The sequence below is a fragment of the Notolabrus celidotus genome, chromosome 10, assembly GCF_009762535.1.
Source record: "Notolabrus celidotus isolate fNotCel1 chromosome 10, fNotCel1.pri, whole genome shotgun sequence".
NCBI lineage: Eukaryota > Metazoa > Chordata > Actinopteri > Labriformes > Labridae > Notolabrus > Notolabrus celidotus.
Window position 1 is genome coordinate 3,244,693 of NC_048281.1, and position 24,382 is coordinate 3,269,074.

The 24,382-nt window shown below is 41.5% G+C and overlaps 1 protein-coding gene across 1 annotated transcript in view; it reads left to right on the forward strand.

The window, feature by feature from the left end:
• Nucleotides 1-24,382, forward strand: part of LOC117820264 (polycystic kidney disease protein 1-like 2) — an 89,324-nt gene that overhangs the window by 21,449 nt on the left and 43,493 nt on the right. Inside the window, exons 6-21 of the mRNA XM_034693987.1 lie at nt 230-340; nt 1,172-1,319; nt 4,835-5,064; nt 5,214-5,404; nt 9,450-9,666; nt 11,601-11,743; nt 11,929-12,118; nt 13,698-13,887; nt 15,741-15,876; nt 15,955-16,093; nt 16,315-17,712; nt 17,814-17,956; nt 18,611-18,796; nt 23,177-23,314; nt 23,568-23,714; nt 24,063-24,187. Of these exons, the coding sequence (XP_034549878.1) occupies nt 230-340; nt 1,172-1,319; nt 4,835-5,064; nt 5,214-5,404; nt 9,450-9,666; nt 11,601-11,743; nt 11,929-12,118; nt 13,698-13,887; nt 15,741-15,876; nt 15,955-16,093; nt 16,315-17,712; nt 17,814-17,956; nt 18,611-18,796; nt 23,177-23,314; nt 23,568-23,714; nt 24,063-24,187 (3,832 nt within the window). The remainder of the gene's footprint in view (nt 1-229; nt 341-1,171; nt 1,320-4,834; nt 5,065-5,213; nt 5,405-9,449; nt 9,667-11,600; nt 11,744-11,928; nt 12,119-13,697; nt 13,888-15,740; nt 15,877-15,954; nt 16,094-16,314; nt 17,713-17,813; nt 17,957-18,610; nt 18,797-23,176; nt 23,315-23,567; nt 23,715-24,062; nt 24,188-24,382) is intronic.

Genomic DNA, 24,382 nt, shown 5'->3' on the forward strand with positions numbered 1-24,382 from the left:
TTTTCCCATTCATGTGTATGTGACTTCCGGTACTTCCGGAGCCAGCCTCAAGCGGATCCTCGATGAACTGCAGCTTTTAACACTTCCGCATTGACTCATATTTTTAGACCGGAGGTTGCCGCTTGGATTAAACACTGTATTGTCTATATTTATATGATGTGATTTGTTAATTTTTCCATTTGGTCATGATCAATGCTGATTACTTCTATCTTGTTGAACTGTTCTCCAGCTCACTGTCAAGGCCATCAGGTTTGCCAGACCACTGAATTTGTTGACTTCTTTGGGGAGCCATGTCCCCAGTTTGGGAGTTACCTTTCTTTGGAGTACCACTGCAAAGATGGTAGGTCACAGTGAGTTTAATCCTCTCTTAAATGCATATGTTTCATGTAGGATAGCACTTTCATCCACATCCAGAGCTAGTCATGCAGGTCCAAAAGTTTCCCTTCTGCTTTTTCCTATGCCAAACTTTTCAAAGTAAAAGTTGCCATGCCATGCATGTTAAAGCGTTTGAGCTGACACATGATCTGTGGGGGAAGAACGTAATGTTATCCAAGAGAGTAGAAGTAGAGTGTCCAGAGAGGCTCTAAACCCCAAATCCTAATTCAGTTTTATGGTTCTAGTGTGGATCGTTAGCATTTTAATAAGTGAAAACATGACTGATGTCATTGGCAGCACTAGTACAGTGATGGCGTCAACTCAGAATAACTGCTGTCGAGCGAGTGTGACGTAAAGAGGCGGGCTTTGAGCCTCCTAGCCAACAGCTACAGTGTTCCCGCCTGTCAATCAAGTCAGCTGTGCCTCTCGTAATGGAAAACTTGTAATCTTAATATCTACGAAATTGCCACTCATGAAATAACTCACCCCTGTATCGTGTGCCAATCAAGAAATGAGCTATCCAGACTGCACTCGTCTTTTGAACCAGGCTGTAAACATGTTTATTTCTGCTGTAAAGATCGGCTTCTTTGAATTGGTGTGTATGTGGTTTCCTGTACTTCCGGAGCCAGCCTCTAGTGGACACTCGATGAACTGCAGTTTTTAGCACTTCTGTGCTGGCTTCAATTCTCATGGCCGGAGGTTTTTTAGATTGCTGATAGGATTATGACTTGTCTGTTTTATGAATGCACAGTTGATAATAGTCACATATACAAATCTGGCCATTTTCTCTCCATAGTGCTAACACTGTCAACGAGTAATGTGGCTGCTGTTTATGATGACGTCACCATCAGAGTGAAATGGCTCATAGATTTGCCCCAAGGACACCTCAGCTGCACACTGAGGACTGGAGACGGGCACGTTATTTATCTGCATATTACACAGGGGTGAGTGCTAACTCTTATCGTCCAATGAAATGGCTTTTTTGATTAAAACAAAAATGCTATTTTAAATCTACATTTCATTCAAGTCTCACAAGGAGGCTTGAGATGCACTATACATGTGAAAACAGAATAACTTGTGATTCTTTGTATAAATGTGTTCAGGGTGGACATGGCAATAGATTTTCAATTACAAGCGCCAAGGTTGTTTGAATGGTTAGAATCAGTTGGTGTTATTACTGTTATTGTGAATGCAGTGAGTTTATATTCATTCATTCAAAACACTGTCATTTTTCTGTACTCAATGAAATACAATCTCATTTTGTTGTCACATTAGATTCATGATTGTGTAGATTGATAGCAGAGATGGAAAGAGATTGGTGCTGGGCATGCAAGATTGACTTTTGATGAAAGAGAGCAGATCACTACTCTGTCAGTTTAAAAAGCTGTCTCATCATATCAAAACAACTGGCCCCATCTTTTACCACGAAAAAAGATGATTAAAATAAGGCCTGGTGTCTGATGTGCCCTTCAGGGTGGATGAGATCAGTGAAAGAGGGATAGGAATAGAGTTACATCCTTAAAAAGTAGACTGACTTAAACCTCAGTGAACGTGGGGGTCTTGTCCTGCATGTGTAGCCCCCTCTGACCTGCATAAGATAAGATAAGATACTCCTTTATTCGTCCCATGACGGGGAAATTCATGGAGTTACAGCAGCAAACAAGAAGGTGTACAGAACAAGAATTTCAACAAGAATATATAGAAATAAAATGTTCATCAAAGTTGACAGATTGACCATAATCCTCCTGTCAGCCACCACCTCCACAGGGTCCAGGACTAAGCTGGCCTTCTTCACCAGTTAGTTCAGTCTTCCTCTCCTGTATCCTGTCCGCCCACACCAGGTTTAATCCTTCCAATGTGGCGTTCGTGTCCGGTGTTAGCTCTGTTAGCATGATGCTACTCTGGTGCTGGGTTAGCTTGTCCACCTTATCGTAGATAGATCTTACATTCCCCATAATGGTGGGTGGAAGGACAGGTCCATGTCGTCTTTTCTTAGCTTGCCCCTCAGTACCAGCACGTCGTCCTTGCCTCCTTCTCCTCAGCTTGCAGGGAACATAGGGCCTAGCATCGTTAAGCATCAACATGCTACGGCTGCTAACAGCTGATCTCATATGTAAACAATGTTACCATGGATACACGCAGGATCTCCGGACACACACAGGAACAAAATTAGCAACAAAAAAACCCAAACAACCAAAATTAGAAAAGAACAACGAAAAGAGAGCTGCTGCAACAAGCAGCCACTCGATCGCAGGACGGGATTTGATTGGTTTCATCATTTGGCTCCTGATGGCAGGGATTGGTTGGTGTTTTCCCAGGTTTACTCCGGCTGTAGATAGCAGCTTTTTTTACCTCTTTTTTAAGAACACATTGGGCCTGATCTACTAAGATCCCAAATAGCGAGCGCTAATTTGCGTGTGCAAATAATAATTTTGCACGTGTTATTTCTGGGCGTGTTGCGGGTGATCTACTAAGACTGCATGCGCAAATGATAACGAGTGCAAAAGTGGTGCGGACCGCCCTATTTTACGAGGATTTTGCGTGTGCTAGCGGCTGTCACCATGTAGAGTTTGAGAGAACAGAGTGGTCTTAAGCGATAAATGAAGTTTGAAGACATGGAGTTGGAGATCTTTGTGGAGGAGGGAAATAAACACATCAGTGAACTCCAGCAGAGACATCTCAGCGTTAGAAACGCGATTTGGGAGGCCATCTGTGAAAAGGTGAATGCTGTGAGAAAAAACAGAAGATCTGCGGATGAAATAAACGCATCTACTCTACTCCAAAACTCAATCAGTGTTTTGATGGAGTTTAGAGAGCGATTTGATGAGGCTTAGTCTGCCACTCTTGCTCTAGAAAAGTTAGGCGTCACTTGGATGAAGACAGTCGCCTCACTGTCCCAGGGAGCAACTTTCGGGTAAACGTTTTCAATGCCTGATATCATCATCCAGCAACTGTCCCAAAGATTCACCAGCTTAAATGGAACTGTGAACATGTTTGAGTCAATTCACCCCAACACACTGCTGCAAGCACGAGATGAGGAGTTACGCAGAGCTGCCTGGCGCAGCTCAGTGAGCGCTCATTCTCCAAGTTAAAACTAACTAAAAACCCCTTAATGAGCACGATGGGACAGAATAGAGTGGACATGTCATGTTATTTATTGAGAATGACAGATCAAAGAAAATGGACATACAGTGCATCGTGGACAAGTCCGCGGAGCTTAAGGCTCGTCCAAACAGTGGTGAGCAGGCCGAGTACTTCATATTGATTTTTTGTTTGTATGTGAACATGTGGGCCGCTGTGCCAATTTGACTAAACTTTATATCTGTTGATACAGTGACCTACTGTGCTCTCATTATATGAAAAAGTTAAAGTGGGTGTCAGAATGATGCGGTCGCTATCCGTGGTGCTGAACTGCTTTGAATTTGTGTTGTTTTATTATTATTATTTTTTTGTTCTCTTGGTTTGATTGACTGAAACATGTAGTAATGCTTGTAAGCCCAGCTTTTGCGGGCATGTTGTAAAGCGATGTTATGATGAGCGTTACAGTGACCGCAGCAATGTGTGCGTAACGCTGTGCCAGTTTGCACCTGCCTTTCAAACGTGCTAAATATAGACGCAAAAACAGCGCGCGCTATCTGCTTCAGGTTTGATAAATCACATTGCGTGTGCTAAATGATTACATTTGCATCTCCTCCTCCCATTATTTTGCGCGTTCTGATGATCTACATGTATTCTGCATATTCATGAAGGCAAACACGCTACATGGATAGCGTGTGCTATTTTGCTCATTTGAAAGACGCAATCCCATGTGCTCCCGGTTAGTACGTCAGCTTTGCGCGCGCTATCAAGTTTGCACCTGTTTTCATACACGCAAACCTTTAGTAGATCGGGCCCATTATGTATTGATGCCATCGGGACATAAAGATTATTTTAACTAGTATAACAAAAAGTGGATCTAAATCTGACTACCAACCCCAGCTTTAACTTTATGAGTTAAAAATAAAGTTTGGAAGATTCAACATCATGTCTGCTATAGCGGTTTAGTAAATTGTAAATAATTATAATAATTAGGTCAGAGACTAAGAATGACATTTGTTTTTTACCAGTTTGAATGTGCAACAAGTTTTGGGGAAGGGGTTGAAAGACATCTACATGGAGGTTTATCAAAGGACAGGTTGAATCAGAGGAGCTGGGGAACTAACATAATAATATATCATGGATCTTTACTGTACGAACTGTGTAGGTCCATCTCATCCTTTCACTTTTCTGGTTTTAAAATGAAGGCATTTATGTTGTATCTGTTGTTCTTGTGAAGAGCAACTTCAGAACAGTGTTTGTGCAGAGTAAAAGGCCAAGATCCAGAGAGAGAGAGTGTGAGAGCCTCCCAAAGTCCAACATTCTAGAATTCAGCAACATTCTGTGCTCACTCCTAACTGTTTTCTATGTGCTTTTTTTCCAGGTTGGAGAGCAGTGCGATGCACAAATATGCCCATCCAAATACATTTGTTGCAGCACTTGAATGCATAAAAAATGACATACACATTACAGCTCAGGAAGTCATTTCCATTCAAGAGACCATCACAGAGCTCGGCCCCATCAGATGCTATTCGGGGAAATTGCCTTTTCATTCAACCAACTGCAAAGCCCTCGACGGAGAGCCGTTTCAGGTTCAAATGGAAGTGAAAGCAGGCAGGTGCCTCCATTATCAACACGTGCCATGTTCCATCCTATACAATGCAACATGTGTTTGATATGTGTTTGTACATCTTTGTTTATTTTTCTCAAATGTGTTGTTTGAGTATAAACTGTAAACATTCTTCCTTTTTCCCTTTTCACAGGTACAAATGTGACCTACAGAATTCAGAGAGGTGAAATGTTGTTATCGGCTTTTTCTGTGGTCAGAGGAAATATTCCCCAGAACATCACAGTGGCAGCAGAAAAAGTGAAGCAGCTCGGGCCTGGCTGCCACCATCTGACTCTTTATGCCTCTAACATGGTCACGTCCCCTGAAACGTCTGCAGACCTGCAGGTAAATCAACATCTAACAACTAAGTATGACATTTTTAAAATCAATACAGCGAACAACACGATGTATCATTTAATCTTTTTTCACAAATTGTAGAAGTGGAATATGGATTAAAAAAAAATGAAGATTTAACATTTTGCTCATTTGATGAAGCAGTTGATTTAAGAGTAAAAGGCTTTCATAATCAGATATTAAATTTAACCTTTAATTATAGACTCCCACCACATAATTAGCAGCATATCTGTAAATACCACAACACAGTGGTTGCATCATCCTACTTTATTCTCATTCCAACCAAATCAACATCCTGTGATATCAAGTTTGAAACGTTGTTCATCAGACTGATTAGTGTATTACTAGCCTAACAAATGATGGGACAACCTCACAATTAAAACTACACAGGACTATAGGCTACTGAAATATACAGCCAAGACACATATCATTTTGCACAGTTATCAGTGTGCCATTGTTATTTTTTTTTAAAAAGGTCAAACTAACAGAGTGAGTAACTTGTTTTGGAATGACTTTGGGAAGTGACCACCAAACTCTTTAATTTTGTATTTTTCTTACTTCCTTCAATCCATTCTTTATAATGTTTTTTTTATCATGAACCTGTTGAAAGCCACACATCAGAGTAACCAGCAGCTAAACATAACTCCAGTGGGTCCTGGTGCAAATATTTTTTTGGACCCTACTTCCTGTCCTGAACTAGGGCTGAATGATTTTTATTATTATTTTCCTCAATATTGTGATTGCGATTTAATATGCGATTATTTTTTCAAGGTCCTCTTCTCATGTATTCATGTATCAACAAACACAAGCAATAAAAAAATCTGTATTATAATAAACAATATTAGATTTATTATACATAAACTGTTCTTTCTCATCGGCTAGGCTTCTGTTAAGATAAAGGCAAATGAAGCATGAATTAATATGAAAGACGGTTTATTTACCTAATTGAATTACAGTTGTAATCTTACTAAATACTTTCACTTGCAGTCTTGCAACTACTTAACAAAATTCTGCCAAACAAGTGTTTTAAGTTTAAAGCATGTTTGGATGTGAATAAGCTGACTGAAGGTGTTGTGCACAGCGGAGACACTCAGCTGGAGGCTGCGGCTGAGTGACAGGTCTCTTTTTTCTCCACTGCTGGACTGATTATGACTCGGTTGCGCTCCTGGCTGACACCTGACCACGTAAACATGCTTATTTTTCTCAATAAGAACAAGTAGACAGAAAACTGCACTCTGTGAGTCTAAAATATGATTCTGTTCAGTTTTCCTGTTGCAGTAAATCCACATGTTGTCTGGGTCTTCACTGACTCTGTGTCTGCAGAGATTATTTATAAGCCTGCTCCACATGTTGATATTCAGCGTGTTGATTATTTTGTACGCCTCAATATGATCGGTTCTTCTGCTGAGGCCATTTTTAAAGATGTCAACAACAGAACAACAAATCAAAACTCAGCGTGGCTGAAGTTGTTTTCTTCATCCTCCGCTTGCACGTGTCTTGTTCTTCGGAGATTTTTGGCCGGCTGAACCAGCTGAAAGGTGCATTACGGCCACTTACTGCATGCATGTCATGTAAGGTTGCCTCTGTTTACATGAAACTTTCTTTTTTTTTTTTTGTCGCAGCCTTTGCGATTTGAAAATTGCATTCTATTACATCGCAATGTCGGTTTGAATTCGATTAATCGTTCAGCCCTATCCTGAACAGAAGTGCACGCTCTTGCTCACATACACACAGACACACACAGCCACTCAAAACATAATGTTAAGCAGCCAATGTACAGTATGTTACCCTTTCAAGGTACAACTCTTATCTAAACCAGCCGATGAGCAGAACCACAGACAGCAGCTGCAGCGACTGCTAATCTATCAGCCTGTATCAAACAGCAGCAGCCTGATTCCTAAATATCAGAAATAGCATACAATATAAAACACACAGCCAAAAGAAAGCTTCATATCAGGGTTCGTACGTGTGCTTGAAATCCTTGAAAATGCTTGAATTTTGGGTCTAAGTGCTTGTAAATGCTTGAAATTGTAATCATATATATTTCACAATTAAAATCAATCTGAATCAAAAGATCAATTCAATGGAGAGAAATAAAATAGTCAAACATAAAAATAACCTCTCTCTCACTGATGGGCTCACCTGTGTAACATGCTGGTCTGTTGTCATGTGTGACATCGTGACATAGCCCCCAAGAGGTCAGTGTGACACCACGTTAGCCCTACACGTTAATTAGCCTATTATTTGTTGATGCTAACCTCCTGATATGCTACATGCTAGGCATGTGTGATGTAGAAGCACTGTGCCATATAACATGTAGGTGGTGTGATGTAGAAGCACTGTGTCATATAACATGTAGGTGGTGTAATGTAGAAGCACTGTGTCATAACATGTAGGTGGTGTGATGTAGAAGCACTGTGTCATAACATGTAGGTGGTGTAATGTAGAAGCACTGTCATATAACATGTAGGTGGTGTGATGTAGAAGCACTGTGTCATATAACATGTAGGTGGTGTGATGTAGAAGCACTGTCATATAACATGTAGGTGGTGTAATGTAGAAGCACTGTCATATAACATGTAGGTGGTGTGATGTAGAAGCACTGTGCCATATAACATGTAGGTGTTGTAATGTAGAAGCACTGTGCCATATAACATGTAGGTGGTGTAATGTAGAAGCACTGTGCCATATAACATATAGGTGGTGTGATGTAGAAGCACTGTGTCATATAACATGTAGGTGGTGTAATGTAGAAGCACTGTGCCATATAACATGTAGGTGGTGTGATGTAGAAGCACTGTGCCATATAACATGTAGGTGGTGTAATGTAGAAGCACTGTCATATAACATGTAGGTGGTGTGATGTAGAAGCACTGTGTCATATAACTTGTAGGTGGTGTGATGTAGAAGCACTGTGCCATATAACCTATAGGTGGTGTAATGTAGAAGCACTGTGCCATATAACCTGTAGGTGGTGTAATGTAGAAGCACTGTAATAAACACTAAACAGGTCAACACTTACTAAGATGAAACACTAGGAAAGCTGGAATGCTGTTTAAGGAACAAGACAACCTGGCACAGAAGGGAAGGGAAGCTGAGCTTAAATACACTCGGTGAGCAAGCTTAACAAGACGTGGGTACACAAGGCACATCAGGGTAATCAAGGGAGTGAGAAACACTGGGGACATGAAGTGAGAGACAATGGTAAGTAACACAATAAAACAGGAAACACAAGACATAAAACATGAGGTCAGTAACAAAAGTAACTTAACACCCTAGAGATGTGACAATGAACCATATATTCACCAATCAGGAGTTCATCCTGCAGGCTTTCCAGCTGACAAAGTCTGTGACAGTCTAAATGACAGTCTGGCTTTGTTGCTTGCTGTTGACAGTTTTGCTTTTCCTCCAGGTCTTTCCTGTCCCATGCTGCTCAGTGTGAGCAGAACTCATCCTGTTGTCTCTTCTCCTTCCCTTTGGCTGCTTTTATGATTCAACATACCACAAAGTAGTCAGATATTTATTGTCCATTTTGCATCTTTCTACATGGTTGGCAGAAAAATTAGGTTTATAAAGTGACATGGAGTTATGAGGTCATTGGATATACACATTCACATTTCCCAGCAGGCCTTTCCTTCATAGCTTTGGAAAAGAAAGCAACCAGATTGAGTAAGTGGTTGAATAATATCTTAATTAGTGGAAAATTATATCAGTCTGTCACGCTATGTGTTTGTTAAAGTAACCCAGGTGGATGCTGGTCATGGCGCCCCCTAGTTGCATGGGCCGGTTTTACAGTGTCAGTCACAATTTGCTGTGCCAGGTCCAGAAGGGAAAACTAAAGGACAACACACTTTAAAATAGACTTAGGGCTGTTTAAAGGGCAGGTAGCACCAAGGTAAGTGAGTCATTCCACAACCAGTGTAGATGGAAATTCAAATGTACACCTTTCAATCAATGTTTTTTATAAAGTGTATGGGAAAGTGAGTTAACAGCAAAGTCGATGTGTTCCTGTTTTAAAATGCTTCATGTACTACAGATGTGTGTGCTGGAGAATGTAGCCGGGCTTCAGGCCTCCGTGTTGGCTGACCACTCTGACTGTCAAGACTCGTCACATATTCCCGTTGGAGTTTCCCTCCAAAGTGGCGCCCCTGTTCTGCTCCTCTTCTTTCTGACTGGAGAAGACGGCTCGTTCTCTGAGATGAGAGAGATGAAAAAAAGGAAGGACATTTTTTATATTGGAAAGCAAATTAAAGGTATGGAAACAAAAGAGGGCCACATATAACCTACGTACATCTCAGAAAAGAAAACATAATAATAATAATAATAATGCATGTTATTTATAAAAGCGCTTTAAAAGGTTCTCCAAGCGCTTTACAGGAAAATACAATTATACAATAGGAAAGCAAAAGGAAAACAGTGCAAAAAAGCAAGAAAAGCAAGGCAGCAAAATAAAACAAAACAAGAAAAAAAAATCAATCAATTATAGTTTAAAAGCCTTTGTAAATAGGTGTGTTTTGAGTCCGGATTTGAATTTGGTGAGTGAGGGAGAGAATCTGAGGTGTTGGGGGAGAGAGTTCCAGAGGTTGGGGGCAGCGACAGAGAAGGCCCTGTCCCCCCAGGTTCGGTGCTTGGGTTTGGTGAGAGGGGTGAGGAGGTTGGCGTTGGTGGAGCGGAGGTTGCGGGAGGGATTATATGGCTGTAGAAGGTCGGTGAGGTAGGAGGGAGCTAGGTTATGGAGGGCTTTATAGGTGATGAGTAGGATCTTGTACTGTATTCTGAAGGGGATGGGAAGCCAATGGAGGTTCTGGAGGACTGGGGTGATGTGGTCTCTGGAGCGGGTATGAGTGAGGAGGCGTGCAGCTGAGTTTTGTATGTATTGTAATTTGTTGAGGAGGGTGTTGGGTGTACCGTAGAGGATGCTATTGCAGTAATCGAGTCTTGAGGTGATGAAGGCGTGGATGAGAGTTTCAGCTGCTGTGAAGGAAAGGGAGGGGCGGAGACGGGCGATGTTTTTGAGGTGGAAGAAAGCAGTTTTTGAAATATTGTTAATGTGTTGTTGAAAGTTAAGTGACTGATCAAAGATGATACCAAGGTTACGGATGTGGGTGGATGCTGAAACAGTGGATTTATCAATAGTGAGTGAGAAGTCTGGGCAGGTGGAAGTGAGGGATTTTGGGCCTATGATGAGAATTTCGGATTTATTACAATTGAGTTTGAGAAAGTTTGTTTGCATCCAGGAGTTTATTTCAGTGAGGCAGTTTGTGAGGGTGGTGTGGGAAGCAGCGGTGATGGATGTGGTTGAAATGTAAAGCTGGATGTCGTCGGCATAACAGTGGAAATGGAGGCCGTGGCGGCGTATGATGTGACCAAGGGGGAGCATGTAGATGATGAAGAGGAGGGGACCAAGCACTGAACCCTGGGGGACACCATGAGAGAGGGGGGCTGTGCGTGACTTGAGGTTGTTGATGCTGATAAACTGATGGCGGTCAGAGAGGTAGAATTTGAACCAGGAGAGGGCGGTGCCAGTGATACGGAGGGAAGATTGAAGGCGGGTGAGGAGGATGGAGTGATTGAGGGTGTCGAAAGCTGCACTAATGTCCAGGAGGAGGAGGATGCTGAGGGAGTTGTTATCGGATGAGAGGAGGAGGTCGTTGGTGATTTTGAGAAGGGCTGTTTCTGTGCTGTGATGAGTTCTGAATCCGGATTGAAATGGTTCGTACAGTTGATTGGAGTGAAGATAGGCTTTGAGCTGGGTGGCGACAGTGCGTTCGAGGATCTTTGACAGGAACGGGAGGTTGGAGATGGGGCGGAAATTGTTGGGGCTGTTCTGGTCGAGTCCTGGTTTTTTGAGGATGGGTGTGACAGAGGCGAGTTTGAGGGCGGGAGGGACAGAACCAGTGGACAGGGAGGAGTTGATTATGGAGAGGATAAGCGGTCGAAGGGCAGGGAGACAAGCTTTGGTCAGTGAGGAGGGGAGGGGTCCAGGATGCAGGTTGATGTCTTCATGCCGGAGAGTGATTTATTGAGATCCAGGGGGGAGATTTGGCAAAACTGAGAGAGAGACTGGGTTGTTAGGGGGGGGCTGATGGGAGTGTGGCTATGGGTGGTGTTAGCTTTGTCTGCATGTATATCAGGTTTAATCAGTATCTATCAAAACATCCATTAATAAGTGATTGTTTCATGACAGGCCCTGTGAAGGTCAAACTCAGAGCCTGGAATATCTTCTCCTCTATGGATGTAGATGTTGACATGTTTACATCCTGTGGCGAGAATTCACTTGTTGAACAAAATAGTTATAATGACTATTTGTTTCAACTTCATGGCAGACAGGTAAGCTATTTTCTAATCAAATATAACAGTTAAAACATTGATACTTCACATTTAGGGCAGGCATGCTTAACTCTTCAAGTTGTCCATATTTTCATGAATAGTTCCACTAATTTTCCTTATCTCACATTTTCTATAAACCACATTGTTTATATTTATTGATATCATTTTTCTGATTTTTGTTTAAGAGAAAGAAACACATTCGAGTTGATAGATCCGCAGAAAAATTCATTGGATCTTCAGAACAACTTATTAGAACTTCAGAGAATCTTATCGCGACAACGGTGGGATCAATACCTAACACAGATCTGAAGATCACACTCTCAGTAGATTATGTTTTTGATCCAGTCGAAGACAGACGTAAACAGTGGTCATGCAGTAAGAATCTTTCTATTTCTTCTCTTTTGAAATACTTTGTTTTTTAAATACATTTATAATAACTGCATATATTTTTTTATTATAATGATTTATTTTCTGTAGATTGTCTGAGATAAAGGTGAGGCCAGAAAAGGCAAACGTTACATATAAACAACTCCCATGCAACTGTTTATATGAATACAGTTGAAAATAAGTCTCTGTTAACAGAACAAAAGATCAAAACAAAGAAAATGTCCATATTTGTGGACAGACCTGAGTCTATGTCAGAGTTTTCTCTAATAAGGAGTGATGAGAATCACCCCTTCTCAGTCAAACCAATACAATGTAAATTTAGATGACACTGTGCATGGTCCTTACTTAAAGGTGACATATCATGCAAAATTGACTTTTTAATGGTTCTCTACCTGAAATATGTGTCCCTGGCATGTCTACAAACCCCCCGAGAATGAAGAAAATCCATTCTGCCCCTGTTTTGATTTCTCCACCTTTCTGTAAATGTGTGTGAAACGAGCCGTTTCAGACTTCCGTGTTTTTGTTACGTAACAACAATATCCGGTCTGTCACGGAGTCAGAGCTCGGAGCTTGTTCAGCCCATAGACTGTATAAAATAATACTGAATCCCTCCCCCGTTTTTCATTACCTGCACAAATGTGTGCTAACAAGGAGCTTAGGAGGGAGGCATGCTAGTTGTAGGCTGTCTTAATAAACACAAAGGTCGGTTTTACTCCCCACGTCTGCAGATTTGAAGATCTAGTGGATGATTTTTATTTGTCATGGATAAGTGCTAGCGCTAATTAGCATAGCCACATAGCTATATGTTCATAGCTGTAGCTGTAGCTGTAGCTGTGTACCAAGACACACGTCGACATACTGACAAATAAAACAACAAGAAACACTAAATCTGTGACCAATCCTTCATAAAAGGTCCTGCTGCCTTTCTGGCAGAGGTCGGTTTTACTCCCCACGTCTGCAGATTTGAAGATCTAGTGGATGATTTTTATTTATCATGGATAAGTGCTAGCGCTAGTTAGCATAGCCACATAGCTACATGTTCGTAGCTGTGTACCAAGACACACGTCTACATACTGATAAATAAAACAACAAGAAACACTAAATCTGTGACCAATCGTTCAGAAAGGTCCTGCTACAGGCGCCTCTCCGTCAGGATCAGATTCTGGATCAGATTCAGAGGGTTGAAGTAACGCGATCTCTGAGCAGCCGTGTATATTCAGCCAACATGTAAACATTAGATCAACGTGCTGGAGAGCCGAGGCACATCCACTTCCGAAGGGGGCGTGGTCAGAGGGAAAACAGAGTGTTCTGATGAGGAATGAAGAAGAGGACTTTTCAGGCATGCCAACATCTGATTTCAAAGTGTTTTTTTGAGCATAAACTTTAAAGACATGTTTTGGGGACCTCTTAGACCAATATATATTGATGAAAAAAGCGTGATATGTCCCCTTTAAGTTATTAATTAAGATAAATATAGACTTCATTAACTGGCTTAATTGAATATATTCTGTGTCATCATGTTAATTGTTGTCTGATGAAGTAAAATACTTTCTCTGTTGCTTCACAGAAAATCCCTGTGAATGTCAAGGGGTCTTCAGTGGAGTTGTACATGTCATTAAAGGAACCTGTGTACCAGGTCCATTTGAGTTTAATAAGTATCACTTTGAAGTGATACAGAATACAGATAACAAAGTGAAACAATCAGAGGCCATATGCATCACCTATACCCCGAAGAATGAAGCTCCAAGTTGGCTTAGGTATGAAGATGAGTTGAGTTGAGAGTTTATTTTTGACCATGCACACCAGAAGTGCTGAGCCAGAGTTAGCTACAAAGCTACTTAACATCTGTGGTCCCTGGTCATGGTTTTGATTTTGATAATGATTTGAGGACTGACATTATCATCTATGTTTTTGAGACTTTGCTGGACTTAGTGTTTTAATATTCATACAATATAAATCTGATCTAATGTCAAACTTTATTAACATAATGCCATTGGTTTAACCGTCCTATTATCCTTGGGGTCAATTGGACCCCATTCAATGTTTAAAGTCTCTAAATTAATGACTAAAACCATTTTTTTGGCTTCATATTTCAGTACTTTTCCTAATTTAATGGGGACAACTGGGAAAACGTCAAATCAAAATGTTATGTTCCAATTTCCTGTTAATTTTTTTTTTTTTAAATGTGTTCCCTGGGGTCAATTAGACCCTAGGCTGTTTTAGCTGTACATTACATAAGAAATGTCAACATTTTACACACATTTGTTTTGGTTGTTTTGGATGATATTGAGTTCACTATAACCAAGGATGTGACTGCAGGAGCTGGGATCAAACCACCAACCTTTAGATTGAGCTATAATATTTCCAGCCACCATGTCTCTAAAGACATTCAATGATGCGTCCTTTGTCATACGTTTTAATTAAATTAAAATAGAACGTAGCCAATGGCTACGTTTACATGAGACTTTTAATTCCTCTTTAATTCCGAATTAAGATTAAATCCTCTTTGAAAAGATTAAAAATGACCATGTAAACACCTAATTCCGAATGAAAATGATAATTCCGAATTAAACTTAAATCCGATGTAAGTGGCTGGTTTATTCTGATTTTAAATCCGAATTGAATAATTCCTCGATCATGTATACGTTCATTCCACTTTAAATTAATTCCGGTCGTTCTGAGCATGCTCGTTCCCTTGTCCTGTCGCGATGACGCACATACTCCGCGCTGGCGGGCTCATATTTCAGGCTGAGGTAGAGCAGCCGTTGCACTAACCGGCTTTGAATCGCCACAGTCCGGTCTTCCGCCTCCCTTCTCCGGTCGTCTATCTCTCTTCTCCTCCTCAGCTGACGAAAGTGAAGCAGTACGTTTGTGTCGAGCTGCTTTTTAACAACTATAGTCAAAATCAAAGCGACATTTGAACTTATTGTGTGGTCTTCCATGTTGTAACCGAAAATGAAAGAAGCAGGAACTGGAGTCTGTTTTCTTCCGGTAAACGTAATTACGTCACGCACACCCCTGTCCAATCAGAACCCTTCCCAACCCCCAGACGTTAAGAGGAATTAAATAAAAACAGTTAAACGTGTTTTCCATGTAAACCTCAATTCGGAATTACAATTTCCATGTAAACATGAAGGAGAAAACTTTAATTCAGAATTATTTAATTCAGAATTATTAATTCAGAATTAAAAAACATCATGTAACCATACCCAATGACATAGAAGCAAGGCAGGGCCGACGAGAGCATGACAAACACAGCAGTTTGATGAAGTACCTGACACATAAACCTGGGTAGCAATCAGTTTCTGGAGGTTTAAATTGCTAGGGTCAAATTGACCCCAGGATAAAAGATGTTCATAAATTTGAGGGGAAACAGGAGGATTAAGAATATCAAAAACTTTTAAACTGACTTTATTTTTTTCCCATTGCAATGTTGACAAAGAATTACATGAATGCTCAGATCAAGCAAAGAAATATAATCCAGGTATTTGTAATAAGACAGCTTTTACTGGTTGGATTGTTACATTTAACCCTATAGGAAAGCATTTTAAGATATACATATTGTTGTAATGTGTTAACAAAATGATTGCTCTATTCTGTTGGACTTTAGTCTTTCCTGCACTGAAGGCTGTGACCCTGTAGGGGAGAACAAAAATGCAAAAATCAAAATGTCATGCAAAGAGGATAAACAGTGTCCAACAGTTGAGTGGTCCATTGAGGACCCACGTAAAGAAAAGGACTGGCACGTAAGTATGAAAACCGTCAATAAATTGTAAATCCAGTTGCCATTGGCTTTATTAATTTGCATAAAAATGTGTTCACAGAGTGAGACAAAGAAATGTTACAAATATGCAAAGCAAAGGCCACTTACAAGGAAGATGAATGGTGGGACTGAATACACTGTCGATTATTCCAGCATTAAAGAGGCAAAAAAAGAAGGCGTCACTGTGGTGATACTTTACAGTGCGTATACATGTTTGTACAAAAATAAAATTACAATATGTGGATTATCTTGCCAAAGTGAAAAGGTAAATTCATGCATTTTATATATCCCAACTGATACTGCTTCAGAAACACACAGGAGCTTATTGCAGTCTTCTGTGCCATTTGTTTTGCAAAATGATGCATTCATGTAATGAAATGAAATAACACGCCTTTTAATGTGTTTCCTTTTCATTTGAAAGAGGATGGAGATTATTACTATAAAAAATTCCATATTGCCACATCTTCCTCTGAACAAGGAGACAACAGTGCGGATCAAACAACAAAACCATCTGGTGGTAGCACTGCATCTCCTGGCACCATAGCTCCCGCAAAAACTAACAGCCCTGCAAACCCTCCAACTCCTGCTGCTGGAAAAACTACAAAAACAGCTGTGACCACTAAAGCCAGCATCACAAAAACCACTGCTCCCCCTGCTCTGGCTGCCACTACACCTAACACAGCTATCATAGCAAAGACTGACAGCGCTGACTCTGAAAACAATCCAACTGCTGCTGAAGCTGCAACCACTACGAAGGCCTCGAACACTGCTGTCACCACTGTCACTATTCCCTCAGTGTCCTCTGACAAAGCTACTACGACAATGACCAGTAACACTCCTGCTATCACAACAAAGAGCAGTAACACTCCTGCTATCACAACAAAGAGCAGTAACACTCCTGCTATCACAACAAAGAGCAGTAACACTCCTGCTATCACAACAAAGAGCAGTAACACTCCTGCTATCACAACAAAGAGCAGTAACACTCCTGCTATCACAACAAAGAGCAGTAACACTCCCGCTATCACAACAAAGAGCAGTAACACTCCCGCTATCACAACAAAGAGCAGTAACACTCCTGCTATCACAACAAAGAGCAGTAACACTCCTGCTATCACAACAAAGAGCAGTAACACTCCCGCTATCACAACAAAGAGCAGTAACACTCCCGCTATCACAACAAAGAGCAGTAACACTCCTGCTATCACAACAAAGAGCAGTAACACTCCTGCTATCACAACAAAGAGCAGTAACACTCCTGCTATCACAACAAAGAGCAGTAACACTCCCGCTATCACAACAAAGAGCAGTAACACTCCCGCTATCACAACAAAGAGCAGTAACACTCCCGCTATCACAACAAAGAGCAGTAACACTCCTGCTATCACAACAAAGAGCAGTAACACTCCCGCTATCACAACAAAGAGCAGTAACACTCCTGCTATCACAACAAAGAGCAGTAACACTCCTGCTATCACAACAAAGAACAGTAACACTCCTGCTATCACAACAAAGAGCAGTAACACTCCCGCTATCACAACAAAGAGCAGTAACACTCCCGCTATCACAACAAAGAGCAGTAACACTCCTGCTATCACAACAAAGAGCAGTAACACTCCTGCTATCACAACAAAGAGCAGTAACACTCCTGCTATCACAACTACCAGCAGTGGTACAACTTCACCAGTGACCAACAGTTTGGATAAACTGAAGTGTAGCATATCACCACGTAGCGGAACCATCCTAGATGCATTCACGATATCTTGTAACACTGACACACCATGTACTAAGTGTCAGTATTGTTTCAAAACCCAGGAAGGTGAGTAATCCAGATCTACAAACATGACATTTGAAACATGAACAGAACCATCTTCATTATATTTATCTGTCTGAATTATTTTCTGTTTTTGATTTTGTCAGGAAAGCATCTGCGTTGCACCGAAGACAACAAAGTGAATTCTATCTTTCTTCCTCTTGGAGATAGAAATTCCAACCACAAGCTTATCATCAAGGCAACAGCTAAAGATAGCAGCTTTATAGCCCACACAACCATCATCACAAAGGTATGTAAAAAAAACAACAATGATGAATAGATGGCAGATGGTGGAAGGACAATGTCTTCTGATTGGCATTAGTTAACACAAACAAACAAATATGACGCCTTTAGAACCAACAGTCATCAGTGTTATTCTGGTAACTGAACATTTGTTGTATCATGTGCATATTCATAATTTAAAAAGCAAATGTGTCGTATTTGGCTGCACAGTGGTTAGCGCTGTTGCCTCCCAGAAGGGGAACTCTGGCTTCTTCCCACAGTCCAAAACCATGCCTGTTCGTTTAATTGTCCCTCCAAACAGGTGGGACTGTGTTAGAATGGTTGTTTGTCTGTACATGTTAGCCCTATTATAGGTTAGTTAATGTCTCTCGCCCAATGACAGCTGACAGGCTCCAGCCCCTGAATGGGAAAATCGGTATAGATGGATGGATGGATGGATGGATGGTGTGTTGAACCTGAATCTTTAGCTTGTTCTTGTACAAATTGCTATATTTTCAACAGCACTGTTTAAAATCAATTATTTTGAATCAGTTGAAACGATGCATTATTCTCAAAAATTGATTTCATCTTTCCCATCGATCTTCTTCCTGAATCCATGTGAATGCACGTTTAATGACAGGTTATTAATAGGAGGCTGGTGGAATTGCCTTTTTCTCCTTAGGTATTGAATTACGAACCACCCTCAGGCTCTTCAGGAAACGGTCTTTCAGCTTCGATGGAGAATGTTGTGGATCAGCTGAAGGAACAAGGTCAACTAACAGGAGAGACTGTGGGACAGATCTGTGACTCTGTGTCCAGCCAACTGAACAGCCGGTCTGATGATTCAAACAAAGCTGAGAGGCAAAAGGTAAATACACTCTCAGACTGTGGATATAGATTCATTCAATCAGTTATAGACAACTTTATGAAAAATGAGTCTGGTCATCTTAAGATGAACTGTAGTGACTAATCTGACCTGATTTTAGTCACTGGGTGGATCTCAAAGCTCTTAACGTCCATCCTTGCGTTTTTCACTCACGTCTTAGTCTGTGCTCATTAATGATCAGCATCATATGAAACTTTATTAACCTGAGAGGACATATAACAGGTGTTTTACTAACAGACAAACGTTACTGTCAGACTTCTCTTCATGAAGAAAACAAGAACAAACGGGGAAATTAACAGGAGAAATAAGTGATCATGAATACATCTGAAATATCAATGTTTTTAGACTCTATTAATCTATTTCATTAGACAGTGAATCTGACAAAAACTATCAGATAGAACATAATCCATCCTCTGTTATATTGAATTCATTATTTTATGTTCAGTATTTTGTGGTAAAAACTCACATCAAACACTTCTTAATCTCAGTTCATCACATACAGACTGTTTAGAAACCAACGTATGTTTGTGTTCTGTTTCAGGGCACCCTTAGTGACTGTTTAAAGGTCTGTTTCAGGGCACCCTTAGTGACTGTTTAAAGGTCTGTTTCAGGGCACCCTTAGTGACTGTTTAAAGGTCTGTCTAAGGGCCCCCTTCGTGACTGTTTTGAGGTCTGTTTCAGGGCAGCCTTAGTGACTGTTTTAAAGTCTGTTTCAGGGCACCCTTAGTGACTGTTTTAAGGTCTGTTTCAGGACCCCCTTCGTGACTGTTTTAAGGTCTGTTTCAGGGCACCCTTAGTGATTGTTTTAAGGTCTGTTTCAGGGCACCCTTAGTGACTGTTTAAAGGGCTGTCTAGGGGCCCCTTCATGACTGTTTTGAGGTCTGTTTCAGGGCACCCTTAGTGACTGTTTTAAAGTCTGTTTCAGGGCACCCTTAGTGACTGTTTTAAGGTCTGTCTCACAGCACCCTTAGTGAACGTTTTAAGGTCTGTTTCAGGGCCCCCTTAGTGACTGTTTTAAGGTCTGTTTCAGGGCACCCTTAGTGACTGTTTTAAGGTCTGTTTCAGGGCAGCCTTAGTGACTGTTTTAAGGTCTGTTTCAGGGCACCCTTAGTGACTGTTTTAAGGTCTGTCTCACAGCACCCTTAGTGAACGTTTTAAGGTCTGTTTCAGGGCCCCCTTAGTGACTGTTTTAAGGTCTGTTTCAGGGCACCCTTAGTGACTGTTTTAAGGTCTGTTTCAGGGCAGCCTTAGTGACTGTTTAAAGTCTGTTTCAGGGCACCCTTAGTGACTGTTTTAAGGTCTGTTTCAGGGCAGCCTTAGTGACTGTTTTAAAGTCTGTTTCAGGGCACCCTTAGTGACTGTTTTAAGGTCTGTCTCAGGGCCCCCTTAGTGACTGTTTTAAGGTCTGTTTCAGGGCACCCTTAGTGAACGTTTTAAGGTCTTTCTCAGGGCACCCTTAGTGACTGTTTTAAGGTCTGTTTCAGGGCACCCTTAGTGAACGTTTTAAGGTCTGTTTCAGGGCACCCTTAGTGACTGTTTTAAGGTCTGTTTCAGGGCAGCCTTAGTGACTGTTTAAAGTCTGTTTCAGGGCACCCTTAGTGACTGTTTTAAGGTCTGTTTCAGGGCACCCTTAGTGACTGTTTTAAGGTCTGTTTCAGGGCAGCCTTAGTGACTGTTTTAAAGTCTGTTTCACAGCACCCTTAGTGATTGTTTTAAGGTCTGTCTCACAGCACCCTTAGTGACTGTTTTTAAGGTCTCTCTCAGGGCCCCCTTAGTGACTGTTTTAAGGTCTGTTTCAGGGCACCCTTAGTGACTGTTTTAAGGTCTGTTTCAGGGCACCCTTAGTGACTGTTTTAAGGTCTGTTTCAGGGCACCCTTAGTGAATGTTTTAAGGTCTTTCTCAGGGCACCCTTAGGGACTGTTTTAAGGTCTGTCTCAGGGCACCCTTAGTGACTGTTTTAAGGTCTGTTTCAGGGCACCCTTAGTGACTGTTTTAAGGTCTTTCTCAGGGCACCCTTAGTGACTGTTTTAAGGTCTTTCTCAGGGCACCCTTAGTGACTGTTTTAAGGTCTGTCTCAGGGCACCCTTAGTGACTGTTTTAAGGTCTGTTTCACATCACCCTTAGTGACTGTTTTTAGGTCTGTTTCTGGGCACCCTTTGTGACTGTTTTAAGGTCTGTTTCAGGGCACCCTTAGTGACTGTTTTAAGGTGTGTTTCACAGCACCCTTAGTGACTGTTTTAAGGTCTGTTTCTTGGCACCCTTAGTGACTGTTTTAAGGTCTGTTTCACAGCACCCTTAGTGACTGTTTTAAGGTGTGTTTCAGGGCACCCTTAATTACTGTTATAAGGTCTGTTTCAGCGCACCCTTAGTGACTGTTTTAAGGTCTTTCTCAGGGCACCCTTAGTGACTGTTTTAAGGTCTGTCTCAGGGCACCCTTAGTGACTGTTTTAGGGTCTGTCTCAGGCCACCCTTAGTGACTGTTTTAAGGTCTGTTTCAGGGCACCCTTAGTGAACGTTTTAAGGTCTGTTTCAGGGCACCCTTAGTGACTGTTTTAAGGTCTGTTTCAGGGCAGCCTTAGTGACTGTTTAAAGTCTGTTTCAGGGCACCCTTAGTGACTGTTTTAAGGTATGTTTCAGGGCACCCTTAGTGACTGTTTTAAGGTCTGTTTCAGGGCAGCCTTAGTGACTGTTTTAAAGTCTGTTTCAGGGCACCCTTAGTGATTGTTTTAAGGTCTGTCTCATAGCACCCTTAGTGACTGTTTTTAAGGTCTCTCTCAGGGCCCCCTTAGTGACTGTTTTAAGGTCTGTTTCAGGGCACCCTTAGTGACTGTTTTAAGGTCTGTTTCAGGGCACCCTTAGTGACTGTTTTAAGGTCTGTTTCAGGGCACCCTTAGTGAATGTTTTAAGGTCTTTCTCAGGGCACCCTTAGGGACTGTTTTAAGGGCTGTCTCAGGGCACCCTTAGTGACTGTTTTAAGGTCTGTTTCAGGGCACCCTTAGTGACTGTTTTAAGGTCTTTCTCAGGGCACCCTTAGTGACTGTTTTAAGGTCTTTCTCAGGGAACCCTTAGTGACTGTTTTAAGGTCTGTCTCAGGGCACCCTTAGTGACTGTTTTAAGGTCTGTCACACATTACCCTTAGTGACTGTTTTTAGGTCTGTTTCTGGGCACCCTTTGTGACTGTTTTAAGGTCTGTTTCAGGGCACCCTTAGTGACTGTTTTAAGGTGTGTTTCACAGCACCCTTAGTGACTGTTTTAAGGTCTGTTTCTTGGCACCCTTAGTGACTGTTTTAAGGTCTGTTTCACAGCACCCTTAGTGACTGTTTTAAGGTCTGTTTCTGGGCACCCTTAGTGACTGTTTTAAGGTCTGTTTCAGGGCACCCTTAGTGACTGTTTTAAGATGTGTTTCAGGGCACCCTTAATTACTGTTATAAGGTCTGTTTCAGGGCACCCTTAGTGACTGTTTTAAGGTCTTTCTCAGGGCACCCTTAGTGAATGTTTTAAGGTCTGTCTCAGGGCACCCTTAGTGACTGTTTTAGGGTCTGTCTCAGGCCACCCTTAGTGACTGTTTTAAGGTCTGTCTCAGGGCCCCCTTAGTGACTGTTTTAAGGTCTGTTTCAGGGCACCCTTAGTGACTGTTTTAAGGTCTGTTTCACATCACCCTTAGTGACTGTTTTAAGGTCTGTTTCTGGGCACCCTTTGTGACTGTTTTAAGGTCTGTTTCAGGGCACCCTTAGTGACTGTTTTAAGGTGTGTTTCACAGCACCCTTAGTGACTGTTTTAAGGTCTGTTTCTTGGCACCCTTAGTGACTGTTTTAAGGTCTGTTTCACAGCACCCTTAGTGACTGTTTTAAGGTCTGTTTCAGGGCACCCTTAGTGACTGTTTTAAGGTCTGTTTCAGGGCACCCTTAGTGAATGTTTTAAGGTCTGTTTCAGGGCACCCTTAGTGACTGTTTTAAGATGTGTTTCAGGGCACCCTTAGTGACTGTTTTAAGGTCTGTTTCAGGGCACCCTTAGTGAATGTTTTAAGGTCCGTCTTTTCTGTATTATTAAACTCAGCTGATCTGTCCGAGCCGCTGCAGCGTCCAATCAGTGAGTGGTATACGATTACGATTATCCCTCCTCCGATCAGTCTCCTCCGTCCTCTCTCCTCTCTCCTCTCTCCTTCAGCGGAGGAGCTTTGGGATGCAGCTTAATATCGCGGGTCAGTAACTACTTCTGGTTCGGCGGAGGAGAGAGGAGACTGAAGTTAAGAGCTTTGAGATCTACCCAGGGAGACTGAAACAAAGATGACATGCAGGCAAAGCGGGAGGGGTCATCACAATAACTATGAATACACATGTGGATGATTTTGTCTTTTTAAGCTACGAGAGAAGATATTATCCATAATGACAGACACAATGAAAGAAGCTCCGTCCAACAACCCAGAAGAAGTTCAGGTGATGGCCAGAGGACTTACCTCTGTCAGCCAGAGAGGCTCTGAACTCAGCTCAGCTGCTCAGGTACTACACAGTGAACCTCACACATCATTTTTGTATTCAATCATGTAATGCTACTTTAACCAACCTCTACCAGTCATATTAAGTCTAAAAAGGACAGGACTGCTTGGGCTAAGCCGTGCTATTCAAGACAGCGTGTAGAGGGGGAGATAACCAAGGTGTTTCAAACATCCTCGATAACAAAAATTGGTAACTGCTGGTCTAACACCTTCTGAAAAGATGTCTGTGATTGTGAGATTTGATTTCCTACCTCCAGGAAGAGGCTTCATTCTTGTTAGCTGAGCTCAGCTCGTCTCTCCTCAACATGGATTTGGACAAAAGTGAAGAGAACAAGAAGGAAGTACACGATGCAGCCTGCAGCATCGTGGAGGGAGCAGGGAATATTCTGCACTTCTCTTCCACTGTGAGTATTAGACCTTGAGGTCTGTGCAGATTGGATTTACTTCTTCAGAGAAGTATCAACAATTAAATATTAGACATGTTAGTTAAGTGTCATACATGTTTTTATGTTAACATACATGATTGTTCAAAGTCCTATTGTTGCCTTAAATCAGTCAAATGAGGACTTACATCTCATTTTTTGTGCTTAGAATTGTTTTCTATTTTTCTATTTCTTAAACTAAACAGAACATGTTCCTGTTGTAATGGTCATGTTTTCTGTGAGGTGTGGAAATTATTAGTTTGTCTTTGTCTAGAGAAAGTAAAGAATCCCCCTTGCCACTTGCTAAATGTCTTGTGTTGTCATCTGCAGAAAAGCACATCTGATGCCCTTCTCAACGCTTTGGACAATACACAGAGTGCACTGTTAGCTGTTAAAGATGCTGATGAGGGGCCAACCATTATCCAAGAGCCTCATATTAGTGTGCTCGTTAACAGGTAACCTCTCAGGCACCAGCTTTGACAAACATTGACTGAAAGCAATATTTCAAAATTTGTCACAATGGGATTAGGAGATCAAGGCCAATCTCATGTCTGTATGGCTATCACACATCGTAGGTAGGCGTAAAAATGACAAGTGTGACAGGTAGAAAATAACAATGACACTTATGCTGAACACAAAAACGCTTTGTT